The sequence below is a fragment of the Stegodyphus dumicola genome, chromosome 2 (assembly GCF_044657685.1).
Source record: "Stegodyphus dumicola isolate Sdum_Otavi_A_Nest chromosome 2, ASM4465768v1".
NCBI classification, from domain to species: domain Eukaryota; kingdom Metazoa; phylum Arthropoda; class Arachnida; order Araneae; family Eresidae; genus Stegodyphus; species Stegodyphus dumicola.
In genome coordinates, this window is record NC_140769.1 from 257,925,862 (window position 1) to 257,939,839 (window position 13,978).

The 13,978-nt window shown below is 29.8% G+C and overlaps 1 protein-coding gene across 7 annotated transcripts in view; it reads right to left on the bottom strand.

Moving 5' to 3' along the window:
• Nucleotides 1-290: 290 nt before the first annotated feature.
• LOC118193788 (poly(A) polymerase alpha-like) overlaps nucleotides 291-13,978 on the bottom strand; it is a 91,528-nt gene continuing 77,840 nt past the window's right edge. For all 7 annotated transcript variants that reach the window (XM_085812082.1, XM_085812077.1, XM_085812076.1 and 4 more), the window contains 8 exons: nucleotides 10,490-10,610; nucleotides 10,168-10,252; nucleotides 8,013-8,066; nucleotides 7,752-7,865; nucleotides 4,891-4,991; nucleotides 2,423-2,470; nucleotides 2,242-2,308; nucleotides 291-515 (listed from right to left, as the gene is read on the bottom strand). In XM_085812082.1, the coding sequence (XP_085668208.1) occupies nucleotides 2,448-2,470; nucleotides 4,891-4,991; nucleotides 7,752-7,865; nucleotides 8,013-8,066; nucleotides 10,168-10,252; nucleotides 10,490-10,610 (498 nt within the window). In that variant the 3' untranslated portion in view covers nucleotides 291-515; nucleotides 2,242-2,308; nucleotides 2,423-2,447. The remainder of the gene's footprint in view (nucleotides 516-2,241; nucleotides 2,309-2,422; nucleotides 2,471-4,890; nucleotides 4,992-7,751; nucleotides 7,866-8,012; nucleotides 8,067-10,167; nucleotides 10,253-10,489; nucleotides 10,611-13,978) is intronic.

Consider the following 13,978-nt stretch of genomic DNA (forward strand, 5'->3'; position numbering starts at 1 on the left):
AAAGGTTTTTGAACACTGACTCAAAGTGACAAATATTAAATCATGCTACAAAGCTGCTGTTTCACCATGCTGTTTACTACAAAGTGCCACAGAAAATATGCAAATAAGATGCTTGCATATCATGATGTTATAAAAAATATGTACAGCTTTCCTAATTTAAAATAAAATTTCTTTTAAAGTTATTTGCAGTCAGCCTACAATAAAAAAATATATTCTTTCTATATGAATACCTCTCATAACATAAAGTAATCTACGTTAAAAAAAAATTAAAATATTTGAAACAGATAAACTGAAGTTCTAAAATACTTTAATACTCTGCTAAAAATTACAGTATGAAACAATTATACAAATTTATAATATGGAATTTTAAATTCGCTGTTAATCTTGTGAAAACTATTTTTTTTTAAATAAGCATCCACAGTATGCTCATTATTATTCACAATGAAGTTCATATTCTTTAGACTAGCTGCTCACTGTTGTTGAACCATGAAGGGAGAATAAGAAGAATCATCCAACTAAAAAACATATAAATTAATTCAGTAAGTTTCTAACATTATAAGAAACATAAAATACAACTTAAGTAAGGCACTTAATTTATTTCCCCCCACAGAAATCAGTGAATCATTCATAGTTCCAAAATATAATTTTCATTTGTGAAACTGAAAAACACTAAATGGTAGTAAGTGGCAACAGATAATTTAAAGGCTTGAATATCTTAAGTGAGAAAAGCCAGAAGTGATGAACATGAGTAGATTTCATGTCTACTAATGTTACAGTAGAAGCAAAAACTTGTACAAATCATGATGCCATGTGCAAATGGCAACCCTGACTTTCGAAATACTATAAAAGTTGGTGAAGAGTCACAAGTTTATGGACAGGATCATTAGCTTCTTGACGTGAAGGCTATGATTACTCTCAAATGACCCGAGAATGAGTCATCTTTTCTACTCATTGTTTCGACTTAACCATTTTTATAATTAATTAAGAGGTGTAAGTACTTTCTTGTTATATGTTAATTTTATCAATATATTACGTTACAAATAAATGCCTAATCATTGCTCTGTGCCAATTTGTAAAACCAGTTATGTTAGAAAACTCTATGTTATTGCTTGCCAGTTTCCAAAAGATGACACAAAAGAGAACTTGTAATGTGAAATAAATTGAATCTATGAAATCTGCCTATATACAACATTTTAGAGAGTGAAACAAAAACTTCTAAGCAGAAATGAGTTCACAGATAGTAAGTAAAATTCCCAATTAAATGCTGCTTGATAAGTTAATATGTAAAACAAATTTAGCAACTTAGTAAGATATTCAAAGTAATATAAATATATCAATAAATGAAGAGTAAGTTTTAATACACATAGAGAGCTGATGTTGTTATACTGGTCAAAACTTCTATGCATACTGTCATGAAACTACTGAACATATTTGCGAATATTTGCTTAAACAATCGTACAGAAGTTTACGGAATAAGTTTTCTATTTCATGTCATTGCATAAAGGATTAGGTATTTTTATTCTACTAAATAAAATTGCAGTCTTATTATTTTTCTTACAGTATCACTCATTCCAAACACTGCACAAGTTGTGTCTGTAAAAAATTACTACTATTATTAGGTAAGTATTATCTATTATTTAGCATTATTTATAATTATTAGATCATTATTATGAATATTAATGTTTGCATTGAAGTTTCTTATAACAGTAATACCCGAAAGTAATGAATGTGCTGGTTAGGACTGACAAAAAGTGTGTAAACTATAATCTAACTTTACACAGATATATATATGAATTTTAGTTATATAGGACTAAATACTAAAAACACTTTAATTTAGAAGAAAAATAGTACAAAATATTTTCACACTTATCAATACAAAACAGTATTAAAATAAATGTGTTACATATTTTGATGCTTAGAGCTTCATAACATTTAACAAGTTTCTCTGTTACCTCAATGCTATCAAGTAATGTTTATCAAGTTCAAGATGGCATATGATACCACCATCAAATTTTTGCCCAATATTTAGAAAAAATTTAACTTTGCAAAAGTATTAAATTAAAATTTATTAAGCTCACACAAAACTTGTATTTAAATGCTAAAGTTTCACTTAAGTACTATCGAAATTTTTATGAACTCCGCAACATATTTACATAAAAATATATCAGATTTTTTATAGAATGTGCATATTATATTTTGGGAAAAAAAAAAAAAAAAAAAAGAAGAAGAAGAAATACTTACAACTCTTTATTTCCTTTTACGTTTTTTACTTAATCTTTCTCCAGAAATATACATGTGCAGATCCTTTCTAAAAATATAAATAAAAACACTAAGTGGTAGATAAATAACTCTTACTCCATATATGAATTCAGAAAATAAATTTAAAAAATAATTTATTTTATATTATATAATTTAAACTTACTTGCATATATGTTTCACTTCTACTTTCATTCCTCTTTAAATTTGATGGCTGAAATAGAAAGGTGAGAGGTGATGTCTTAGCTGGAATCAAGAAAGAGCAGGAATGTAATGCATTCAAAAAGAAAGTTTTGAGAAGCAAAAAAAGTTACGATTCCCAAAATGGTTTTGTTTTCTTTCATGTTGATTGGCTAAAGCATTTATATCAGAATTTGCATCAGCAGTGATATGTAAAATCTTATGACATGGATTACTTTAGTGTGATGCAGTTTAAGAAAGTTTATAGGTTTATTATAAGCAGTTACTATTTTTAGGACAAAAAGGGGAAATAATTAAATTAATAATATAGGACTATTGCAATTAAATCTACTATTTTGTTATCTCACACAAATGGCACAAAGTCCCAGATCCGAAATCGTCAGGATTTAGTCGATTCTGGATTTGGAATTTTTAAAGATAGTTCATAAATTTAACACTAGTACGATGACATATAGAAATTTCAAAATTAAAAACATTTATTTATGAGATAAAGCAGATCTTTCGAGTATTTAAAAAAAAACTCAATATTTATTAGTTTGCTTTTCTTCGAGTTCTGTAATTGCCATGTTGAGAATTCCCACTAAATTGTCACTTGGAATTTTTTCACCCTCAACAACCTCTCTGTCACTTTCTTCACAAATGATAGGAATACTTTCTGGATTTAGAACCATACTACAGATTTTGCCGTCTGTTAGTTGATTGATGATTGGGACATAATTATCACAATATAAACCTTCTGCTTATAATCATCTTTATATATTACCATGCCTCCCCAATTCTTGAAAAATTCCCTTAATTGGAAAATTTCACTTTTTGTTTGCAATATCTGAACACCTTCAAATTCTTGGCTATCATCAGAAAGTTTAGCTAGAGTTCACTACACACTATTGAAGACGTATCATGAGATTGACGACTAAAGACATGTTGTTCCACTAAATTTTGTCTTGTATCTATCACCTGATGAATTAACAGCTCTAGGCAATGGCCCTGGACTAATCTGAATAATAAATCAGTTATTCTGAATTCAAAAAGTACTAAATGTAATTTTTGGCCTATACGTGTCAGTATTTACAAAATCTATTTTTTGCATGTGGAAAGAAATATCTGTTGAATTTCCCCCTGTCAATACACTCAATACTTTGAAGCAGAGTTAGCTAAATGTCTGTAATCATTGCCAAGCATGTCAACATATATAAATGGTTCCAATACTCTGTATTCAATGACTAACATTAAAAAAAAAAAATGCTTAGACATCCTGAGTCATTTTTTAAGCTGCAGTGTGTTGAAAGTCATGGAGGGATGAAAGCAAAAATGATTCACCAGGTTGGCATCAGTCATTAAGTGAAATTAAGAGTTAGGATTCTTCATATTTTGTTACGAAAAAGTATTAAATGTGCAAGCATACAGCATTAAAAAAGAAGTGTTGGTAATATTAACACTGGATGTCTGGATTTGAAACTTTGTACTGCATATACATGTGTATATACAAGGTGAATCTGGACAAGGGAGCAAAATTTTGCACTGTGACAGAATGCAGCTATGCAAGCAATGTCTGGGCAGAACGCAAATGGCGAGCTGCTAGGTGGCATTGTAATTGGTATGAAAAGAGTCGGTCCCCACACCCAACGGCATTTTCTACCATAGATTGCCAAAATGATGGCTGGTTATACAAACCATGAAATTTCCAGGACAAGGGATTGGTCGAGGTGGTCCCATAGCTTGGCCACCAAGATCACCGGATCTCTCGTGTTTGGATGTTTTCCTGTGGGACCACATGAAAAGCCTAATCTGTGAATGCTCTGTTGAAAACGAATTTGGATCTAATCATCGAATTTGCAGTTGTTGCCAGCGATACTTGGAAAATGCCTGGTGTCTTCACAAATGTGCGTCAGTTTCATATTATACCTACATTGCAACTCGCGAAAAGACTTTTGAGCAATTTTTTTGAACATGTGCATTAACTACATTCCTGCTAATAAAATGTTTTCTGAAGTACTTCCTCTCATTCTTGTTGTTGATTCTTTAAATGTTTCAATGAAAAATACCTTTTAACTTCTCACCGTTTGCATTCCGACCATACATCCTATGACAAATATTGCTCATATAGCTGCATTCTATCACCCCATAAAGTTTCACTCCCTTGTTCAGATTCATCTTGTATACATACCTATGTATGTATGTAGTTTACTTTATTATCTGTAATTAAACTTTAATTTCATAGAAAATTCGACTAACCCAAATTAACGGTGTATTTTACACATAATTTTAAGAGATTTTCAAATGAAACAGTATGCATTGTTAAGATTTATTTTTTATACATTTTCTTCAGTAAAATAAAAACAATAAATATTCACAAATTCAGATAAAGAATTATATTTTACAGAAATTATTTCTACACAAGTAAATACAAATTTAAATAAAGGACAGACTTACTTGTATTGGTGAAAACCTGAACTTCAGGTGTCAGATTTAATTTTATTTTCTCGGTTTGGGAGAACTGCAAGCCCATGAACCAGGCAGATGAGTAACTGCTTCTGAAATAATATTTTTTAAAATTGTAAATGCCAGACAAAATAAAATATTTGAAATATATGACAATCTAGCTGACAAAATGAGAAATATATAACAACATCTACATTTCCTCTCTTTTTATTTTTAGTTGAAAGAAGCAACTCAGAAGCATTTAAAAATTTTTTTTAATTTATAAGCTAAACAGAACTGCCACATTCATAATGAATTCTATAAAGTACCTTAACTGAAATTCATCTCGCTTAAAATCTAATTGGCTTAAACTCAACTTACCAGTTTGATATCATAATTCTTGCTTGAGTAAAAGATGAAATACCTTCACATTTATTAATTATTGTTAATTGATCGGAGTGTTGGCTTGTTCCCTTTGAAAAGTCAACCAATTTCCGATCAATGACGATAATTACTTGGTTTGTTGATTAATTTTCATTTTTAAAAGTTTCCAATTATAATGTTTTCATGATTCCTATTTGATGTACCTTCTAAAAAATTTTTCACGATTCATTTTTAAATGCTTCCACGTTACTTCCTTCAACTACAATTCTAACTTTCTCAAAGGAGATAATTTACTCAAGAATCCACTACTAAATAAATTATATATATAAAAGTACATATACATATATATACTTTTTGGGAACATTTATATGGGGGTAATAGTGTGTCTAATCGTCGAAGAAATACAGTAAGCTAAAGTATATCTCTAACGAAAATTTATTTTTAAAACTATCATGCTTTTTATATATATAAATCCTGTTTAGAATTAAAAACTTTTGTACCACTACATGCACACATAAGAAGAAACTTAGAGTAAAAGTAATAAAATAAAAATAGTACAGTTCACAGAAATGTAATGTTTTTAAAACCACAGAATGAATGATTTCTCAAAAATTATTTTTAAGTCATAAAACATTTTTATTAATATCCAAATACACATATCATATATTAACCTAAAAAGCTGCTTATATTAGTTAGGATACTGTCACATGCATTCAAATTTAACCTTTAGTTAACCAGAGGAAACAATTTTAGGCTTAACTGAATGCAACATTGCTTTTCAGCAGCCAGTGGCACTATGTCCAGATGGGCTTTACCTGTACTATTAAATAATGAAGAATTTGTATGTATGTACAGTCCTTGCATGGTGGAAAACCTGTGACACCTTTAGAGTCACCAAATTTTGAACATACAGTCTTCACCTAGACATGTGAACTTCGAAGTTCGAATTTTGGATTTGCATTTTATTTATTTCATATTTTGTGAACATACATGGAACTTCAGATTAAAAAACCTAGCAATATAAAAGTCACTCTGGGAAGCTTTAAGATTTTTAGGTTTCACATTTTATCAGAAAACTTGCGTTGCCATTACCCACATTAAAATATTTTTATCTTCCATTACCCTATCGGTAAGCTATATTTCTTTTCAAATTTTTCTGTTACTAATAAAGTAAGCAAATTAAATGCAGATGTAGTTCAGTTAAATTACATTAAATTAGTTGAATTCATTAAAATTATTATACATATATAATTAAAATTATAGGGGAATAGTCCTATTAAAATTCTTATATTTAACTATTTGAAGCCTAAATAAATTACAAATTCGTAATTTTTAAGTAATATTAATTTTTTTTAATTTAAAAAGTTTAAATTTTTTTTTATGAATAGTAAAATTCAAATTGGCATGGAAAAATTTCTTTACTAGCAATGGCCAATCGTAGTGGATATGCATAAATTGTAACAAAATTTGTTAATGATAATTAAAGCCATATAAAGAAAATTATTTAAAATTGAACAAAAGATAATGAAATAACACCGACTCTTTAGGGAGAATTTATATATGTATTCTATTAACTATTCAGGTAGCTGGATGCATCAGCAGCTAATGTATCTAAATAACTGAATATTAACTAACTATACTCTAAAAAGCGGATATAGATGTAATATTATTTTTAACAAATATATTACATGACATTATGAAATATTTTTGAGGTGTTAAAGAAATAAAAAAATAATAGCCACACACACACATATATATATATGCTGCTATTGAAACAGTTCAATTGGGAAAATTTTATAATAAAAATGAAAGATTTTAATTTATTAAATTTTGTTTAAAATACTAACAATATAAAAAGAATTCTCCTCAACACAAAATAATAATAAAAAACCCTATCATAAGAATTGACATTTATAGTAAATTAGAAACTAAATATCATCTATGTAACATATGCAACACCTGTTGTTAAAAAAGTTTTAAAGAATTGAGAATTCCAAGAGAGAACAGAAACATGCAACTGTAAAACTTAAAAATTAGGCAAAACAGCACCTTATGAACCTTATGTTTGGCGTAGATTTTAATCAAAACCATATTGACTGAATCAGCAAAGTTTTGATTAAAATTTATCATAAACATAATTCTGCTATTACGGCTAGTTTTCAAGTTATAATTGTGTCACACTTTATATGTCATATGCTGGTTTAAAATTTGATCTGTAACTGAAAGTACAACGACCATAAAACTTAAGTAAAAATTATGAAACACTCAGCACTTTGATGATTTTTCCCCTTCCTTTAGGATAACATAAGAGAAAACTTTTTATTTTTGAAACATTTTAACTTTTGAAAAACATAAATATAAGTACATTTAAGTGCTAAGTATTACGGGGAAATATTTACTCCTAAATTCTACTCATTAAATTCCTTTAATCAGCCTTTTAAATATTCCATGATAAATGCTATGTTATACATAAGAAAAACTGTACTTACGGTTCCGCTTTGAAATTCGTAAATGTTTCTGGATTCACATGAACAAAATTTACGTATGGTTGTCTCTCTACCTGAGATATCAAAATTCTTATCTTTGACTCTACTAATCCACTCCTGAAGGAAAGAAAAATGTAATCAATAATTGTTCATGCTATCTTTACATTAAGAAGATACAAATATAAGAGTAGCATTACATGTTAAGCTAAATTAACAATTCAACATACATTAAAATACATGAACATAGACGAAAATTTTACTTACCATATCAAATAGTCTTCTTTGGTGCAGGCAGAGGCTGTTACCATTATAAAATGCCTGTAACACAAAACCATGATATTTCAAAGAAATATATACTTTTGACAAATGATTTTATTTTTCTGAATAATTAATGTATCAATAAAACTAACAACCAGACTTTTCTAAATCATTATATGGTTTTCCCCATGTGTAACGTGTATACGAGCCAGTTTCCCTTACAAAGTCCTCCACGAAGGCATCCCTCCCCTTAGGCAGATAGCCCTCGAGGCTTTGCCATAATCACACACACTCCTTAATCATTATAACATATTTTATCTTTAGCTTCTCATCAAAAATTTACACAATGGTTAAATATAATAAAGTATTTAACAGAAAGAAATGTTTTCCTATTTACAATGATAACATATCTAGCCTTGATAATCCTAAAGTGAAAAGTTTTGGTATGTTTTCATTGTCCGAACACCCATGACAATTTGTCAAGTCAATGGTGATTTTACAGACTGGTGAAAAATACTTGTTTGATTAATTTTAAGGTTTATGAGTGCCATTCATAAAAAAAAACAATAAAAGAAGTATTTTAAAAGAAATTTATGATAAAAATATATTTCCTTGTTACACTGATAATTACATTCTTATTGCTTGTGAATACTGTTTAGCCATATAATGATTACATACAAAGAATGTAAATCCAAATGATTCAAATACATGTATGGTATGCACACGACTAGGTTAACATTTGTTGCATGTATAGTCAAAAATATGCCAAAAACAAGGTAAAGTACCAATTTTTTCCCCCCAAAATATATTCATTTGTCATATAGTTAATTTTTTTTTAATATTAACTGTCCTTCTGAAGTTCTAATAAATATATGTATTTAATCGATTACATAAAATATACGAATGATTTTAATGCATCTAACTTCTTTGCCGTGTGATTTTTTGAAAATTATTACAAATTACTGAAATATAGTAACAGTGAAAACCATATAAATTTCAACAGAATAAGAAGAATATCATCTGGCTGTCTTGTAGCTTCAAAACACATAAATCTAACTCTTTGTGGTCGGATTAAATTTGGAGATGGGTATCGTATTGGTCGGAATTAATTTCCGTCGATAGAAGAGAGATACATAACATGCAAGTTTACGATGCATAAGCAAGATTTAGCAATTCTTTTGTGAACTTTAGATATATCTTTATTCAATACACAAATCTAGTGATATTTTTTTGTATAAAAATTAAGTTTTATAATTCTCCTTCGTGTGATATTTTTCAAAACACTCTCCAACATGCAGGCCAGGTTTTCGAGTGCATGTATCACAAAAATAATTGGTTGGGTGCCTTCCACCTTTAATCTTTCTGTTTGAACATACATTACAATCTTTACTTTTTACATTTTCACAATTCTGCAATATATGCAGTTTTCCATCAAGTCTTTCTTCGTTATCGGAGGTCGATGGTCTTCCCGGTTTTGAATCTGCTCCGTCGCGAAAATCACCTGGTAGTTGTGCCACCAATTTTCGGATAAACATAAAACGTGGCATAGGTGTCCTGTTCCCTCTTCTAGCTGAATTTTGGGGAATTATTTTGGAATATTTTAAGAAGACAGAATGTCTAATTTCTGTTAAATACAATATATAAAATATTCTTTGGAATTCTACAAGGTATTGTCAAACGTTGTCGATTTCATTACGTTCAAAAGACAACCAACTTGCCACTGAGTCTTGCATGGCGAGCGCTGGGTCATAACTTTTGTTTAGATTAGATTACGTTAAGTCCAATCGATGGAGCACCGTATTGGTTCATGAATAGGTTCTTTAGGCACTGAGGTTCGTATAGGAAAAGTGTAAACTGATACACGAATACATGCAGTATACGATTCGTATAGTTCCTTGCTGTCGTGGCTGAGAGCAGACATACGACCGGAACGGTAAAAAAGGATTTGGTGGCTGAGAGTGGACATACGATCGCAAAGGGTTAAATATTTTCCTTTCTACTCTATTATATGTAGTTTTGAGCTACTTACTTAGGTTGTTTATTTATTATCCAAGACATTCTGGGTCTACCCTCTAGGCAAACTGAAGAATCAGCCTATACCTTATCTTAGAATCCTCCCCTACCTTTAAAAAAAATTGACACTGAAATAAATTACACTTACTTATAATCTGAAAAGAAATCTCTAGATTTAAATAACTCATCCCATTTACAATTTCCAGATATTATATTCTTGGCAACAGATGAACCTAGAATAAAATAAATTCAAATAATACTGATTCATAGTTTAAAAGTAAAATTTAACCCTACTGAATTATACGAAATGAAATATGACAAAGAAACATATACTAAAATACAACAAAAAAATTTAATATTAAATAAACAATAGAATTATTTCGCCAAAGTTAAAATAATATATTAAAACTAATTGTAAAAAAAAGTAAACATTTTTTAAAGGCCACAAAAATTTATTCTAATATGCATACCATGCTTGAAACTATTCTCCAAGATAGTTCGCGTTGAAAATGTTACATTGAAAGCGGAGTTCTGATGAGGATATGCTGGAGTAATAATAGGCATCAGATGATATCTGTCACCCACATTTATCTGAAAAGAATGGCAAAATATAATCAAATTTTGAATTACAGATTTGATATTTTGCATTAAAGAATAAGGATTTCAATTGAGTTAAAAATTTTTGGTTTCATATTTTTGAATGAAGAGAAACATTAAATCATGATATAAAAACTGAAAAACTGAGATACATTGCCAAGCATTTCAATCATAAAATATTTATGCAGTCAGATTTAAAAAAAATCTTGCCTACAAGAAATAGCCAAATTTAAGTGAAAATTGATATAAGAAAAAAAATTAATGAATTTCAATAAAATTACTTATATGGCATCGTTTTCAATCTCCAGGAAAAGTTACTCGTTACTCATATCGAGTTTAGTAAAGGTGCTGCACTTAGCATATAATCACTGATGGTATTTACTGGTTATATCTGTTCATATTTTTTTGGCAATAATTTTTTGTGATGAAATTCCCAGTAATTTTTTGGTAATCCTTATCAGAGAGATTTTTCTTCTGATATTTCATTGCATCAGTTTTCCTCATTACTTTTTTTTTTTTTTTTCCAGTTCAGCAGCTAAGCATTTAATAATAATAAGTACAGCTGTCAAAATTTGCCATGGATGGAATTTTAAGCAGTAGCTACCTTTCCAGAATTTGGTAGAGCTATCTGAAATTTCAATGGAAATATTTTGCTCGCCCTCAACAAAATTGTCAAGAAAATGTGGGCTGGAATAGTCAATATGTATTTGTCTGATGTTTTATTGTGTTAAAATATAAAATTACATGATATTTCAACATACTTTTTTTCCCTTTCTAAAAAAAACCTAATGGTAATAAAATTTTCTGCTACACAGAAAGAATGTATTTCAACAGTGCTATTACTATTAATTATTCCAGGGTAGCAGCAATAAATTAAGTCTATATATACAAAAGTGCAAAACTTAAGACCGATAAAATTCAAATAATTTTTCCAAGGAATCAGGGGAATTTTCTTACCTGCAAAAATACACAATTATATATACATATAAAAAAGGGGAATTAATGTAAGACTTTAAAATATACTTAATTAATACCTGAAAGTGTCAATATAAATAGTTCAACAATATTTACATGAATTATTATTATTATCATCATCATCATCATTTTGATCTTTTAATATCCAAATAAAATTCCAACCAATTTTTGCACAACTTCTAACAAAAGTATGCTTCAAAGTTCGAATTCCGAATCACCAATCAAAAAGTAAATTAATAAAATAATATCATAAACAAAACTATCCTTCCACAGCATGAAATCTAGGAATGGTGAATATAGTACTTAACAAGAGGAAGCAAGTATGCTGTAAATGCAGTTTTTCTCCAGACTAAGAGATTCCAGCATTAATTTTCAAACACCTGCTGGCCAGAAAGACACACACATACCATTTATTAATACAGTCAAAAGTCATTAATTCGGACACCCATAATCCGGAATAATCTATAATCCGGACCTCAAAGCTACAAACTTTTTGCACATGCGTCGCGTTGACACATGCGCATAGGAGTTTAAGCATGCGTGTAACACCTTTACAGTTGCGAATATGCGTGTGCGCATGCGCATAATATGTTTACGCAAGCGTGTTTAATATATAACGGATAGTATAAGCTAAGCTAAAATTATCTAATTCAGTTAATGTTGCAGATTGCGTTGTTCCTTAATCTTCGAATTGGATCCGGCTTATTATTTTTTGCAGACTGTTAGAGCAATTTTATAAAAGTAAGCTTGAACTTTCGATTATGTCAAATAGAATTTCCGATATATATTTAGCGAAAGCATGTTTCGAAGTCCATTAAACAGAAAGTGGAATTGCTGCAAAAATGGATAAAGGCATATCCTTTGATTATCTAATCATTCCGAAATATGTTTATCAATTTCACGCTGCTCTGCGGGGGGAGGGAAACGACGCAGCGCACAATGAATTGGAAGTTGATCCATACTTGCCAACCTATGACACTCAAAAATCAGGAGATTTTTTTAAGAAATCAGGAGATTTTTCACAATGTTAAAAAGACTTTTTAAATGATAAAAATATAGTTTTTAATAATGAATGAACTTTAAGTAGTAACTAATTCTTAAATGCAAGCAACACAAAATACCTTACACATAAAAAAATTTTTACTACACGCATCGTTTAAGGGAAAAAAAAAAAAAAAAAAAAAAAAAGACTCTTTAATCAGTTTTCGTACAAATGTTATAAACAGTGGCAGATTTTGCTTTCTTTAAGAAAGAAACTTTATCATTGTGTTCACAATTGCCACGTAGGCCTGCTTTCGCTGATAAAAGTTTTTCTAATGTGCCATCTCTAATATTAGATCTAAATTTAGTCCTCATTTTCGCAACAACACTGAGAATCCTCTCATACTCTGCATTACTATAGGGAACTGTCAAGATGACCAACACAATTCTAGACAGTTCACTATATTTTAAAATTCCATCAGCATCTTTCAGTTTTGCAATTAAACTCCACTGGGTGTCAATCGTAGCTGATTTTATAACTTCATCCAAGTTTTCTAATTGTAAACTGCTGTTATGCAGCTGTTGGAACTGTTTTAATTTTTCCTTCCTTTTAGAACTCCTTTCAAGATAATAATAAATATCAACAATGTGTTCATCCACATTTATTGGTAAAGAAGTTGCCCCTTTTTCAGCTGCTAAATTTAAGAGGTGACAGGTGCACCTCATAATCTGAATTTTCCTTTCTTAAGATGCCTCCAACACCAGCCTTCCAAGCCTACCAATACTGGTGCATTATCGGCACCAAGTGCTAAGCAATTATCCAGAGTGCCTGCAGTTTTCTTTTAAAGTTTTAATAATTAGCTGTGCTATATTAAAGCCTGTCAAATGTCCTTATAAAGTGGGAACATAAAGTAAACTGCACTTAATTTCTGAAGACTCTGGATCAAAAAAAGAAACAACAATTGGATACAGTTTTGAATCGGTATTATTGCTTCCATCAGTAGAGAGGCAGACCGGAGCTGTTTTAATGCAATCAATAACTGAAGATTTATTTTTCAAACCCATTTCTTTAACAATTGCATCTGTTTTGATTCTTGCACCTTGAGTATTTCTTGGCGATTTCACTATCGGGAAACATTTTTCTAAATAAAGCTGCAGCGTGATCCGATGCATTCAGTAGCAGGTTGTGCTCCAGTAAAAAGGCAGAGAACAGACATTCTGCATTAATAACTTTTTGGTCCTTTGTTTCCGAAGAAAAATTTAATTTTTCGTTTTTTTCAAAACAACTCATGTTATCCTTGTGTTTTTGTGTACGCACATGTTTGAGAACATCCGCCCTTCCAACATACGAAATCGAAAAATCGCAAAGACAGGCGGTACACATCGCAAATTTATTACATTTCCTT